This window comes from Cyrtonyx montezumae, unplaced genomic scaffold (assembly GCF_038088225.1).
Source record: "Cyrtonyx montezumae isolate F1298 unplaced genomic scaffold, pur_monq_1.0 scaffold_16, whole genome shotgun sequence".
NCBI lineage: Eukaryota > Metazoa > Chordata > Aves > Galliformes > Odontophoridae > Cyrtonyx > Cyrtonyx montezumae.
The window spans coordinates 11,646,287-11,658,884 of NW_027071892.1; the positions used below are offsets into that span (position 1 = coordinate 11,646,287).

A 12,598-nucleotide genomic window follows, 5' to 3' on the forward strand; every position below is an offset into this window, starting at 1 on the left:
CAGAGGCTCCTGGTGATGCTCTGGTGATTCACTTGACTTCGAATCAGGAGCTAGGCTGATTCCTGAGCCCTATAGGGTGGGAAGGGGGCTGCCCAGAGCCCCCAAGAAATCCGCATGCACGCCGTACTTCCCTCTCTACCCAGGAGCCAGGGCTTTGTGATGGCTTGGTTTGCACTAAACAGAACTGGGGCTGCACTCGGGCTAGCTCCAGTCACACCAGAACAAAATCCCCTGCTCCCCATGGGGTCTGACTCTCCAGGCACACCTGGAGGCAGTGAACAGCCCCACAGCTTTATGTTACAGTGCAGTGAGGTACTGAAACAAACTGTAAACAAACCCTACTATCTACCAGCGTGCACGAGGGGTTGCTTCTCCTGGGACGAGTGGGATTTATTTACTATTCCGTTTGTTAACACTGTACAGCTCAAATATGTATAATAAACTTCTTGTGCAGATAAAGAACACAGCATGGCACCTGCTTGACAGGGGGCAGATGAGAAATGCTCTTGGTGTCAGCAATAAAGTGGATCGATAAATCTCTCTAAGCTGCTGTCTGAAGTTGTCCCTCAGATCGCAGTGTGTTTGCTGTGAAGGTGAGACAAAAGACTGGTGAAGGCTCACAACAGATTTAATGGAGTCACTTCTGCTTTCTCTGCCTCACACAGGCCTGTGCTTGGCAAGCAGAGGCGACAGAAGAATCACGTGTGTAGCCAGGGGAAGGGAGAGAAGAGGATGTGTATCAGCAAAGGGGCTTGAAGGGCTGGCAGGGTGTTAACTCAGGCATTCACTCTCTCATTCACACAAACCCACTGTTATTTTCAATGCATTTTGGCCTGAGAGAGGTAGGACAGGAACAGGAGGTAGAAAAGCAACAGGTGCTACCAGAGAGGTGCACAAACAGGCTGCGATCCAAAGAGCAGCCTCAGCTCTACTTACTCCTGTTTTCTGTTTCATTCACAATCATTTGTTCCTCATTTCCAGTTCAGAGCACTCAGCCCTGAGCGCTGGCTGTGTCAGATCAGTGGAGGCTGGAGCCTCCCACACCCTCAGCCCGGCACGAAGCCGGGAGCTGGCTCCAGGAGTCGGGTCACTATCCTCAGAGCAGCAGGGAGAGTGTCATTCACCTCCTTCTGAAACCGTGTATGGGCCACATCCACAGATGGTGTGAACACAAACTGAGCCACGCTTGGCATTTTTAGCAGGTTCATGAGCTCAGTTGCCCGGGTAAGGATCTCCTCACGGTCCTCCTCGCAGTACACAGAGGTGACAGCAGGGCTCTGCACAAATGTCCTCATCTTGGACAGGAATAAGGACACCCTGAAGGAGAGAATGACACAAGATTCAGCTGGCAGAGCCTTGCACCCAGCAAGGTCACTATGTAAGCATGTGTACCACAAAAGTCTGTTGCAAGCAAACACAAGACACCAATCACCCTTCGTCCTGGTGCACAGGGCATTCGTCAGCACACAAATCCCACTTCCCCAAACTGCCTCCCTACAGTTTGCTTCCTCTGTTCTCTTTCAGTTCCAGGTTCCATCAGTTGCCAAGTTTGATCATGTAACACTGCAAATATCCGTGCTTGCATCCATCAGATCTGCAAATTTCTGCCATCTGTCCTCACCTGGGGATCAAGTCCTGGCTGCGAGCTGCCAGCTTGGTCAGGGCAGTCATAAGGACAGTGATGGCCCGGGGTGCATAGCTGGGGACGTTGGCCTGGGGTCGGAGCTGTGTGACCTCAAACAGCACAGCCTCTAGAGTCTCAAAGAAGCGGGTGATCTGCTCCACGGTGCAGCGCTTGTCGTAGGACACTGACATGTACTCTCCAATAGCCCACACCTGAAGTGAAGGCAGATGTACTCAGGGCAAACAGAAGGAAAAGGGATCTCATCATCATTTATAGGGAATGGCAAATAGGATTACGTAATGCTAGGACAGGGAAGAGGAGGAAAAAAGAAGCTGACCAACAGATTGCACTGCAGCTGAGACGCCCTGTGGCAGAAGCAGGCAGGCGCCACTTACCACGTGGGTGAAGATGGGCTCCTTGTTCTGGATGTTGCTGACAGTTCCTGAGAACTCCAGAAGCTCTTTGGACAGTTCCATAATGAGTGCAGGGCGCAGCTTGCAGAGCATCACCAGCTGTGAGCTCAGCACCCTGCAGCAGGGATGGGAGAGCTCAGACCTCAGCCAAGGCTCTTGTCACCAAACCAAGGAGGTGCTGGCAGCATCCAACCACTAGCACAGCAGCTGCGTGCTCAGGATGGCCACAACTGCAACAGCTCCTGGGCTGTCCTGGGAAGCCAGGCTGCAGCCAGCAGGAGGGCTGAGAGCTTGGCCAGGCCTCCTGTTCTGTCTCACCTATGCACGTCATCTTTAAACGCTGGGATCTCGTAGAGCTGGTCGCTTCTCTGCAGCACCAGCACCACCAGCTGGTTTATCAGAGATGCATCTGCAAACTGAGAAGCAACCCTTGCTTCAGCAACAGCAGTGACTTCCAGCAACCAAAACCCAAACTGATCAGTCAGAGAGCAGTAGGCTGGCACAGACACTGCCTGATGCAGCAGAGCAGTGCATTAAGCAGGTAGCTGGCACTCGTTCCACACTTGCTCACAGCTGGCTGGAAGAACAATGTGAACACTGACAACTGCATCATGGAGCTCTCCTGCTTCTTTGGATGAAGTGGGGAGCCCAGTGCTCTGTCAGCATTACACCATCCCATTCTCCCACTGCTGCAACCCCCCTGCTGAAGTTGCAGTGTGTAACACTCCCCCTTCTGTGACTGCTCTTCATGTCACAAGAAGTCCCAGCAGCGTGTGTGGAAGTCAAACCATCCAAAAAGTGCTTACCTCTGCCACCACACTGAAAAAGAGCTCCAGCAAGACAGGAACGGTGTCTGCACACTGCATGACCCTTGGGCTGCTGGCCAGGGATCCCAGCAGCTGTCGGAGTGGAATCAGCCTGCAGGCAATGAAGAAGCTATTGCTAAAGGTGTGCCCCCAGCTCTCCCTAGTCTTCCCTTCCCTATAGCCCACAAAGCCTTGGAGCACTTGGCAGAACTAATGCAGGGAGGGAAGCTCAAACCCACCTCACCCCGGATGAAAGCAGCTGTGCCTTCCCTAGCAATCCCAGCCCTGCCTCCCAGACCTGGCAGGCAGAAGCAAACCCTCGTGGCAGTCTCCTAAAGCAATTTCCTACCTCTCCTGGGCATCTTCAGAGGAAGATTCGATGCGGAGAAGGTACTGGAATGCACTCCTGTGGAGGGGACTGCGAAAGGCCTCCAGACAGGCAGCTGGCTTCACAGCGGGGTCACAGGCAGCCTTCTCAGAGGATGGGAGAGAGGATGACCTAGAAGGAGGCACACAGAGAATGTGCTGAACTGTGAGAATGGGCCAGGCTGGAATCCTGAGCAATGGAATAACGTATTTGGCACTGAAACAGGGACATTAAGTTGGTCTAATCCAGGCTCACTTGAAGCCAGAGAACCAGAATGCCTGAAGCAGTGAGAAACAGACCCCATCAAGAACTGAGCCCCAAACTCAGGCACAGCTCCAGAATTGCTTCTGTGTATTTTCTGGGGAGAATGACACTCCTACCCCTCAGACACCAAAGCCCAACAACTTCTTGTATCAAGCATGACTTCCTTTCCTGAGCACTCCAAAAAGAGCTTCTAATGTCAGGGAAGAAAAGGAAGAGCTGAAGTACAGCAGTGAGAGCCCTGCTGCAACACTTTCCCATCTCCCTGGACACTCTTCCAGTCCCTAAGGAGATTAGAAAAGATCTTCTGTCTGCCTCCAAAACAAAGCAAAGAGGAGTAAGAGCAGGGAGGGAAGACCCATCAGTCCACATCTCTATGTGGAGGCAGTGGCTGATGGCAGGCACTCCAGCACAAGGCAACAGTCTGGAGCTCGATACAGATGGTGAAATGACAACAATTCCCTGAGCCCCAAAGGCAGTCCAGTACTGAAGTGTAAGAGCTCCCTTTCTGTACAGCACGTTACCAGGAAAATTGGGCTGCTGTCTGAGCAGCTTTGTGTTAACCTGACTGCAGCAAATGCCTCTCACTCCGACAGCAGCAGCCAGAGGGCAGCTGAAGCTCAGGGAAGTGTGTAGTCAACATCAAAACCCTGATAAGCAAGAGAAAGGAAGTTAGCACTACCTCATCTGGACATCCAGAGCTGCTGTCAGACAGGGAAGGTCAAGCAACAGATGGAAGATCTCAATGGCTGTGCCCGCATCCAGCAGAAATGGAAGAATGTCCACAAACTCAGCGATGAGGGGTGGGCTGTTCCATGCCAGAAACTGCAAGAAAGCAGTACAAACTGCTGCTCTATCCCCTGTACTCCACCACAAGGCCAAGACAATTCTCACACTGTGACCAAAAGGGATGGAGAACGGAAAGTCACTTCTGAAAAGCAGAAACAAAGACTAAGAGTTCAGCCAAGAAGTGGGGAGGCTGCTGGTGGCTCAACACACACACTTGGAAGCTGATTTCGTGGTGAGCAATCTGAAATGTTTCAAACTGCTGTGTCCTAACTGTGCACCCTGCATTACCCACTGACAGTAATACTAACCCAGACACCCCTCTCCTGTTAGTGCTAATCAAACTCAGAACCTTCTTTCCACCTCAAACTTGCATTTAATTTTCTAACAGTCCTTCTTACCCATCTCTCTTGTCTGTGCCCTTCCTAGCACTGCCACAGAAGCATAACAGTGTGCTATGAGGTGTGCTGAAAGGCAAACAGAAGGATCGGGAGGCTCAGAAAAGAAGCACAGTAGGCTGACTCCTGTGCTGCTCCAGCAAGCCGTACCTTGAAAAGATTTGGGAAATTTTGCCTGAATATGCTGGAGGTCTCAGTGAAGAGCTGGCTGTTGTCTTTGCAGAACAGGACAAATTCAAAGGCCAGTGATGAGTTGTGGAAGAGCTGAGCTGGGATATCAGTGAATAAGTGCTTGTAGATTGCATCACAGTCCACAGCAGCCATCTCGCCTGGGAGGATACAGCACATTCCTGAGCCCAGCAGCCGTCAACAGGGGCTCCAAGGGATATGGAAAAACTAGGAGTGGGTGTGTTTTTCTAACAGACACAGGACAGTCCAGCTTCTGTCTCTCCAGGAGTGGGATCACGAATCCCCGAGAACAGCCAAGGCTGAATTATGAACTCCAGCAGCCAGCAAACTGCCAGGACAAAAGGCTGTGCTGCAAGTACGCCAGACTAGACTGTGGAGGATGACTTACCATGATTTAGGAAGAACTGGGCAATGGGCAGCAATGCCCTGGCATAAGTGGCATCCCCACTGATCCTGCCATGCAAGATCTTCAGGAACGACGCTGCGCGGTACACGTAGGAGGAGTCCTGCTTGCAGATGATGTCCATGATTGCCACTGCCTCAATGAGACACTGCAGAAGAGCAGAGAGCCAGATCAGAGCGGGAGAAAGTTACAACGTTGAGAGCTTCAGGTCTATCTCTGTGTACTCACAGCTTTCTGCAGGTCTCCATCAGCTTTCTTCAGGGCCTCTGCCAGAGAAAGATGCCTAAGTTAAATCTGGAGTCCAAACAGGAATGTTAACACTGTCAGTATGAGCACTAATCCAGATTTCAGGGCATGTGGGAACACAAACTGATCCAAATCCCAGGCTGGTAAGAATCAAGCTCCACAGCACCCCTACAAATCAAAGTTAGGAGACAGAACAAGGGCACTGTCTCCAAATCCACCCCAACAGCCCAGCTGAAGGATGGCCCATGACATGCACCAGCAGCTGCAGCCAGCCCTGTGCCTCCAGCCTCACTGTGGACTACGAGGGAGTGAGATCCCAGCCCGAAGCAGCAGCAAAGCAGAGATGTTTTAAGAACACTAGCAAGGAGGGCTCATGGCAAGACTCACGGCGGTTGCTCTGCTCAATGAGCCGCTGGCAGTACTCAAAAGCTTTCTCCCGCAGACGCTCCTTTGGGGGAAGCAGGCGACTGGACGTGGATGAGGTTGAGACCACAGACACAACGGACCCGTCCATTTCTGATGTGTCACCTACAGAATAAAGGTTGTCACGTACCAGCTCACATCACAGGCACTGCAGCCCACCTGCTGCTGAGCAACAGAGAGGGAGCTGGTTGTCCCCAGGCATGCTGTGAGGTAAAGGAGGCTGGGACAAAGGGAGCCTTACAGGAATAGTAAGGAATACACCATCTCCCACCACCCACGCCCTCTAACTCAGGGACATGTGGCATTTTGCCTGAAACCAGGGAAAGCTGAATAAATAAAACCTTGCAAAAGGGTCAGAAAGGATCTCCTGATTGATGCTATCTCAGTCCAAGAGCTCTAAACTTTCCGTCTTTGCCCACTTTCCGTCCACTTGCTGGATTTTTGGCACAGCCACTTCATCAACTCACAACACATCCACCCCTTGGGGATGCAAACCCACCCCGCTCTGTAGCCCTTTGATTCATACCCAAATTTGGTGTGTTCACCTCCTTGCCCCCATAGCACAGCAGCCATTTTCGCAGCATGGAGAAGGCCTGCATGTTGAGCCACTGATCCTCTGTGTAGTACTGACCCAGTGAGAGCACCGTGAAGAAGTCTGTGGCAATGGCACCATCCACTTCTGTGACAGGGCCAGGCTGGGAGAAAAGATGGCAGCTGGTAAGGCCCCCAGAGACAGATGAGGTGAAAAGGGAAGGAAAACTCCACTAAGTCCAAGGAGACTAGCAGTCCTTGTTCGTGTGCCCTGTAGGGCCTGCAGGGGGCAGTTATCTTTGTACAGAAAAGCCAGCAGCATTGGATCCTCCTCCCCACCTGCAATACCTCAAACTTTTCCCCTCTCACTCATAAGGTTTTTACCCCAAGGTACATGGCCAACTAAAGATTCTCACCCGAAAACAATTTCATGGGTCAAAGCTCTTTCTCTACAGCAGAACTCCTAAGTTCTGAAGCTATAAACACCCTTACTTTGATTTCCTATGCATCTTGACTACTTACTCCCCAAGAAAGGGACGAAGTACAGCAGGCTGCTGACAGCAGCACTCCCAGATTTATCAGAAGTTGATCATAACAGCAGGCTGCTGACTAGCAAACACCCCTATGAGATAACCACAGCAATCCAACACTGACCTGTCTGGTTCTGGGATTGGAGAAGAAGCCTCCAGAGGGCTGAGCGACTCCTTGCTGAATACTTGCATACCTCAGCCAGTCAGCCATCTTTTTGCTGACCACATTGGTCTGCTCTGTACAAAGAAAATGACAAGTTCATGGCTAGATCAGGCAGAGAAGCAGCTTCTGCAACACACAGCTGCTGCCCTTCAGCTGCCGTTCTGTTTCTCTGTGCACAACAATCTTCAGAATAGCTGTAGTTTCACATTCCTACTGCATCTAGAGACCCATACCTAGGCTAAGGTATGTGTTAATTTCATGCAGATATTTACAGGACAGAGATTCTGTCCCCTGAAAGGAGCCCAGGCAGCTGAAGGCCCAGTCTGGTTTTTAAGTGGTGGAATGTACCTCACCCGAGTTCACTTTCCTTGTGGCAGAGATGTCACTTTTAATAGCAGCTTCCAAGTCCTTCTCCCATCTAAAGCCTTCAGAGACCTCTCTGATCACTATACGGATCAAAGCTGGATGGTAATCTCAGGCCTCCTATGTACCTACCCTCAGTTAGAGCTTCTGGTGACAGGCTGATGACATTTGACAGGATGGGAAGAAGGTATCGAGAACTCTGACCCTCAGGCAATCTTCCTTCCAGGGCTCTTACAACACGCTGTCCCACAGCAGACACCTCAGCCTTCTCTTCTCCCTGAAAAACAAAGCAGAGGTAAAGTGAGGCAGATAATCTCTTAATAGCACTATAGACCAACACCATACAAAACTGCTCCATCAGGCATCAATACCAATGTCAAAGATAAAAACAACTCACAGCACAGGCTGTTTTACCATATTTTACAGAGTTCTCCAGCAATGTGAATTCATAGATCCTGGGAGGGGAGAGTTCTTTGATGGAACAACATGTTTGTGGACAAACATCACCTGAAGTGGGAATCAAAAACTGCAGTGGCTGTCTTCAAATTAAACACTACTTTGATCCATCAATTCTAGAGCAGTGAGTACGAGCATTAACTACTCCCCATGTGGTCAGCTTGCTAGCTGTTAAATTAGAAATTTATGAACAGAAAATGGACTGTTGCAACATGTTAGAGAACTCCCTGTTTAGTCCATATCCTTGCAAGGAGGAAAATAAAGCTGTTACAGCTGTGCTTCTGACATGCCAATGAATCCTTCTGTCCAAAACATTTTTTTTTAACACTAACAGGTGGACACAGCCTTTGGAGAGATTTTTCTTCCCTGTGAATTTCATCATGCCAATACGATCTAAAGCTTCTCTGTTGCTTGGGGTCTTGGACAGCTGTTTGTTGAAGGCAGTGAATAAACACTAATTTCTGACAGTCTCCATCTAATATCAGCTTTGTACCTGATAACTAGAAGCAATTAGGAAACGACAGGCAAGTTCCCAGTGAGAAATGCCACGTCAGAACCTCATCCAGGACTGGTTACTTTCTGTGCCTCTATACCAAACAGATGCAGATAAATTGACCAAAGGAAAGAAAGGTCATATTGAAAAGGAAGTGTAAGGTTTAGGGATCTTTACAGCAAAGGAAAAAAGAAGAGATAACCTCTCCCTGCCCCACAGATACATTGCTGCTGCCTACTGCAAACGTTGGTGCTGCTTACACATGCTACTGACGTGCTCAGAGGAAAATATGACTGGACTAAAATCGATGGCAGGTTTCCAGCTCCTAAAGCAACACCAGAGGCTGTGATTTCTGGTAAGCCAAAAGCTTTATAAGAAGAACATCAGTTTTGGAGAGACAAGTGGGATGGGCAGGCAGGCAGAGAGAAGAAAGATCATTTCCATTAAGAACAGCAACAAATACAGAACACGTTTTTAAAGGCTCTACTGAAGTAGGGCTGCCTCTCACTGCACTTCTCACCACAGAGGTGATTCTGAAATGGCTAAAACAGAATCAGTATCAGTAGCATGGAAAATTGCAAAAGCTTCCTAGCAGTTTTAGTTAGAATCTCAAAAAAATTAGAGCGCAAGGTTCGCCTTTATTCTATAGAAGTGCAAGACAGAAATGTGTGAGATATTTCTAAGCATACAGCGAAACTCAGAATGAAAAGCTTCAGGTGCATTAAGAAAAACGTTTTATCCTTAGCAGACACAGTTAAGAAAAGCAATAAAGGAAGGAAAAAAGCAAGGTGAGGTTTTCAGTTTATTTCCCAGAGAGCCATCAGTGTGGTCAGAACATAAAAAAGAGTTCTCACGTTTTCTTCTCCGTGGAAATCTAGATCTTTAAATCACCATCCAAATTTATATTAAAAGAAAAAGTTGCCTACACAAAACAGACTATTAATGTTCCCTGAGTGAACATGGATTTAACTCTGGTTTCTTCAACTGACTTTCCCTCTCCTTGAGCTCAAGAAACACAGGAGAATCAGAAAACAGATCTGTATTAATAAGGGAAGACACGCCTGCCTTGTGAGGCCGCTCACCTGAGCCAAAAGGACGGAGGACACGAGGCTGAGGAGCTTTGTGTCGTGAATCCCATCGCAGGAGAGCTGCAGCCCATCGCAGGGAGACATCTCCCTCAGGACGGCAGCACACAGCAGCTGGATCTGCTCGGGGCACTTGGGCGAGCACAGCACGGCCTGCAGCAGCTCCACGAGATGAGCATCCAGCCTGCGGGGATGAGCACAGCGGGGCGGAGCAGAGCCGCACGCTTATTATTGCCTGCATGCGGTGCTGGGATCGCCTCCCTTCGCCGCGACTCCGATTAATATCTTAATTATCGATATCCTAATTATCGCCTTCGCTTCTGAATGCTGATCCTCAGCACAGGTCGCCACGGGACACCCGTGACACTCGCCGTGAAAGGCCGGCGGCACTCCGCAACGGGGAAAACGAAACAAACCGGGGTTGAATTAACACCAAACGCAGCGTTTCCAAAACGGGGCGCTCCCTCCCCTCCCCTCCCCTCCCCTCCCCTCCCCTCCCCTCCCCTCCCCTCCCCTCCCCTCCCCTCCCCTCCCCGGCTCACAGGACGCACGCTCCGCCTTCACACAGGCCGGCACTCACCGGCGGGGCCTCTTGCTGGCGGCCAGCACGAGGTGCAGGCGCTGCAGGCAGTCCGCGGCCTCGGGGCCCGGCTCCGGGCCCTGCAGCTGGGCGGCGACGCGGGCGGCGAACCTGTTCAGCTCGTCCTCCTGCACCTCCCTGAGAAGGGCGAGAGGACGTCGGGATCCGGCCCCTCACCCAGCCCGGGGCCGAGCCGTCCCGCTCCGCTACCTGGCCTGCTTCAGGAAGCTCTCGGCCGCCGCCGTGCCCATGCTGCCGGCCGTCCCTGGATGCCGCTCTCCCGGTCCGCGGTCAAAGCGGTCCCCCTGAGGAAAGCGGTCCGCAGCGCCGGGCCCGGGGCGCGCGGCGGCCAAGCGCGAACGTTCCGCCCTAGGGACGTTCCGGAGGGGGGCTCGGGTCGGGGCGGCGAGGAAGGAAGCGCTCTCACGGAGGTGAGGTCCGAGCACTGCGAGAAGGAGTGATGGCAAATTCCGCTTTATTCAGTAGCTGGAGGTTGCACTGCTGTTATTATTCGGCAAGCGGGAGCGAAGCAGCGCCGGGCTGCGTGGTACGAGCGCAGGTCCGGGAGCCCCACCGGGAAGAGCCGCGTTCTGCAAAGAGCAAAGGACGACAGAAACAGCTGCTCAGCGGGCGGTGGGAGGACGGTTCACCCTCAGACGCATCCTCCCGGATTGCTAACCGCCTGGGGCTCTGCTGCAGCCCTCTGCCCGATGGACTCCTCAGCATCGCAGTTCATTCTCAGCGTGCCTCGGCCACCGAAGCGGCAGTTCCCTCTCATCCTCAGAGGCGGCAGCATCCCTGAGCCCAGCTCTCACCCCCAGCACAGGCAGCAGGGAGAGAGGAGCAGCAGAGCTCTGATTTTCCCACAGTGCCTTCTCCTCCAGCTGCGTGCCTGGTGGGCACAGGGATGCCAAAAAATGGCTCCGGGTGAACATTTTTGCTGCACGGTATACTCCTTTTATTTTAAACGCGGAAGCAGATAGCTTTGTGGCAGCTGCGGTTTTGAAAACACTCCTACTATTCAATTTTGGAACTCAGAGTTAGCCAACATAAATCAAGAATTTAAATTCCAGCTGCTTGATGAGAACGAGGAATGACAAAAGTAACTAACTCAGGTACAGTGGGTACAGAAGTAATTTCTGTCACCGTACACATCAGTAACACGATGGTTATAAGTCACAGGCAAAGATCCTGCAGTAGTTTACCTCTGAAGATGACACTGTTTCAGTTCCTGATGAAATGAAAGCTAGAGTTTGAGGAACAGCTGATAACCCCCACGGGGAGCATTACAGATCTCAAACACACGCACAGGCACCTGTGGACTCTGAAACAGAGCGAGGTGTGCAAACATCCTACCTGACCCCATAAAAAGGGGGAAAAAAGGCAAAAATACTCACCCAGCCAAGCTTACCACAGGAAAAAATGCCTTCATGGTCAAAGTGGAACAGCATGCTGCCAAAAATCATTGGCTCTGCATAACCACGAACTTTTGCATCTCGTCTGAAGCCAGCTACAGCTTGCTGAGACAGTGCTGTGTCCACAGGGATCAGTTGCAAGAGAGGTGGAAGGCTCAGCCTGGTTCTGAGCCCCTGCAGTACCACCCTGGGAGCAGCAGGTCTGTCACTGAAAAGCAGCGATTTCAGGGCATGTTCTCTTTCATATATAATTTTATTTCTGGTTATAGAAACAAATGCTAAGAGGAGAAGCAACACTCCCCATCCACATACATCAAATTAAGGTAACAGAACAGTTAAAATAAATGAAAAAAAAAATAGTAGAAATTTAAAACTTTGTTATAGCTTTAAAATATTAACGTTCTCAGTACATTAGAAATCACATTCAGATATCAAATCACTTAAAAAAAGAACAAAACAAAAACATGGCTCCATATTTGAAAAACAACAGCAAAACCCACTGTATTTGATGCAGAAATGCAGGCCCTGCTCCTCGGGTGCTGGCTGTGCTGTCAGCACTTCCCAGGAGCACAGCTGCAGTGCGGCCTGATGAAGGTGATGAACTTCCCCATCCGCTGCCCACAGTGGAGCTTTTCCCCTTGGGATACACACCTTTCTTTTTAAAAAGCACTGATTGTGAAGACAAGTCACAAAAAATACTTTTGATATCAGCAAAGTTTTACGAAACAGAAGAAAACCCAGAACTTCTTGCTGGAGGTGTCTCGGACAGGCAAAACCAGGAACTGAAGTGCAAGCATGGCTTTCACCCCAATCACAATTCCTTAATTTAAGTGCTGAATCCAGGTGAGAGGGGTAAGGCTCCTCGTAACAAAGCCAGTCCTGCTTCTGTTGCAGCACTGAGGTATCCTGGTCCTTGTCCCACTGCAGCCTTCTCACATGCCTTGATGGGAATGCAATCACTGAATGGAGGGAGACTCTGACTGGCTTTTGTTCTTTTTTTCTTTTAAAGAAAGTATTCAGAATCTGACCAGGCCTTCCAGCCTTACCACCCACTGCTCACACAGCT

The 12,598-nt window shown here is 50.6% G+C and overlaps 1 protein-coding gene across 3 annotated transcripts; it reads right to left on the reverse strand.

Annotated features, from left to right (window-relative positions):
• Positions 1 to 390: 390 nt before the first annotated feature.
• AP5Z1 (adaptor related protein complex 5 subunit zeta 1) lies at positions 391 to 10,380 on the reverse strand. 3 transcript variants are annotated; one of them, XM_065732897.1, is made up of 18 exons: positions 10,328 to 10,380; positions 10,118 to 10,255; positions 9,535 to 9,721; positions 7,636 to 7,780; positions 7,102 to 7,214; positions 6,443 to 6,611; positions 5,881 to 6,021; positions 5,476 to 5,513; positions 5,233 to 5,395; positions 4,806 to 4,984; positions 4,154 to 4,296; positions 3,193 to 3,342; positions 2,844 to 2,955; positions 2,356 to 2,453; positions 2,020 to 2,152; positions 1,622 to 1,836; positions 1,125 to 1,317; positions 391 to 585 (listed from the first exon to the last, which is right to left on the reverse strand). In XM_065732897.1, exons 1-18 carry the CDS (start codon positions 10,366 to 10,368, stop codon positions 391 to 393), a joined length of 2,553 nt encoding a protein of 850 aa, XP_065588969.1. In that variant the 5' UTR covers positions 10,369 to 10,380. The 3 variants fall into 3 exon arrangements, with proteins under 3 accessions (XP_065588969.1, XP_065588971.1, XP_065588970.1); XM_065732898.1 differs by lacking the exon at positions 391 to 585 and having other exon boundaries at positions 611 to 1,317; XM_065732899.1 differs by lacking the exons at positions 9,535 to 9,721; positions 10,118 to 10,255; positions 10,328 to 10,380 and adding an exon at positions 8,453 to 8,558.
• Between the last annotated feature and the right edge of the window lie 2,218 nt (positions 10,381 to 12,598).

Bases quoted from the DNA above. Each gene is read 5' to 3' on its own strand.
- AP5Z1 (XM_065732897.1), bottom strand. From the start codon at position 10,368: ATGGGCACGGCGGCGGCCGAGAGCTTCCTGAAGCAGGCCAG. The intron at 6,612-7,101 runs GTCAGTGTTGGA...CTTTTCTCCCAG, and splicing joins CCAATCCCAGAACCAGACAG to CCTGGCCCTGTCACAGAAGT. The intron at 6,022-6,442 runs GTATGAATCAAA...TTTATTCTGTAG, and splicing joins GGTGAACACACCAAATTTGG to GTGACACATCAGAAATGGAC.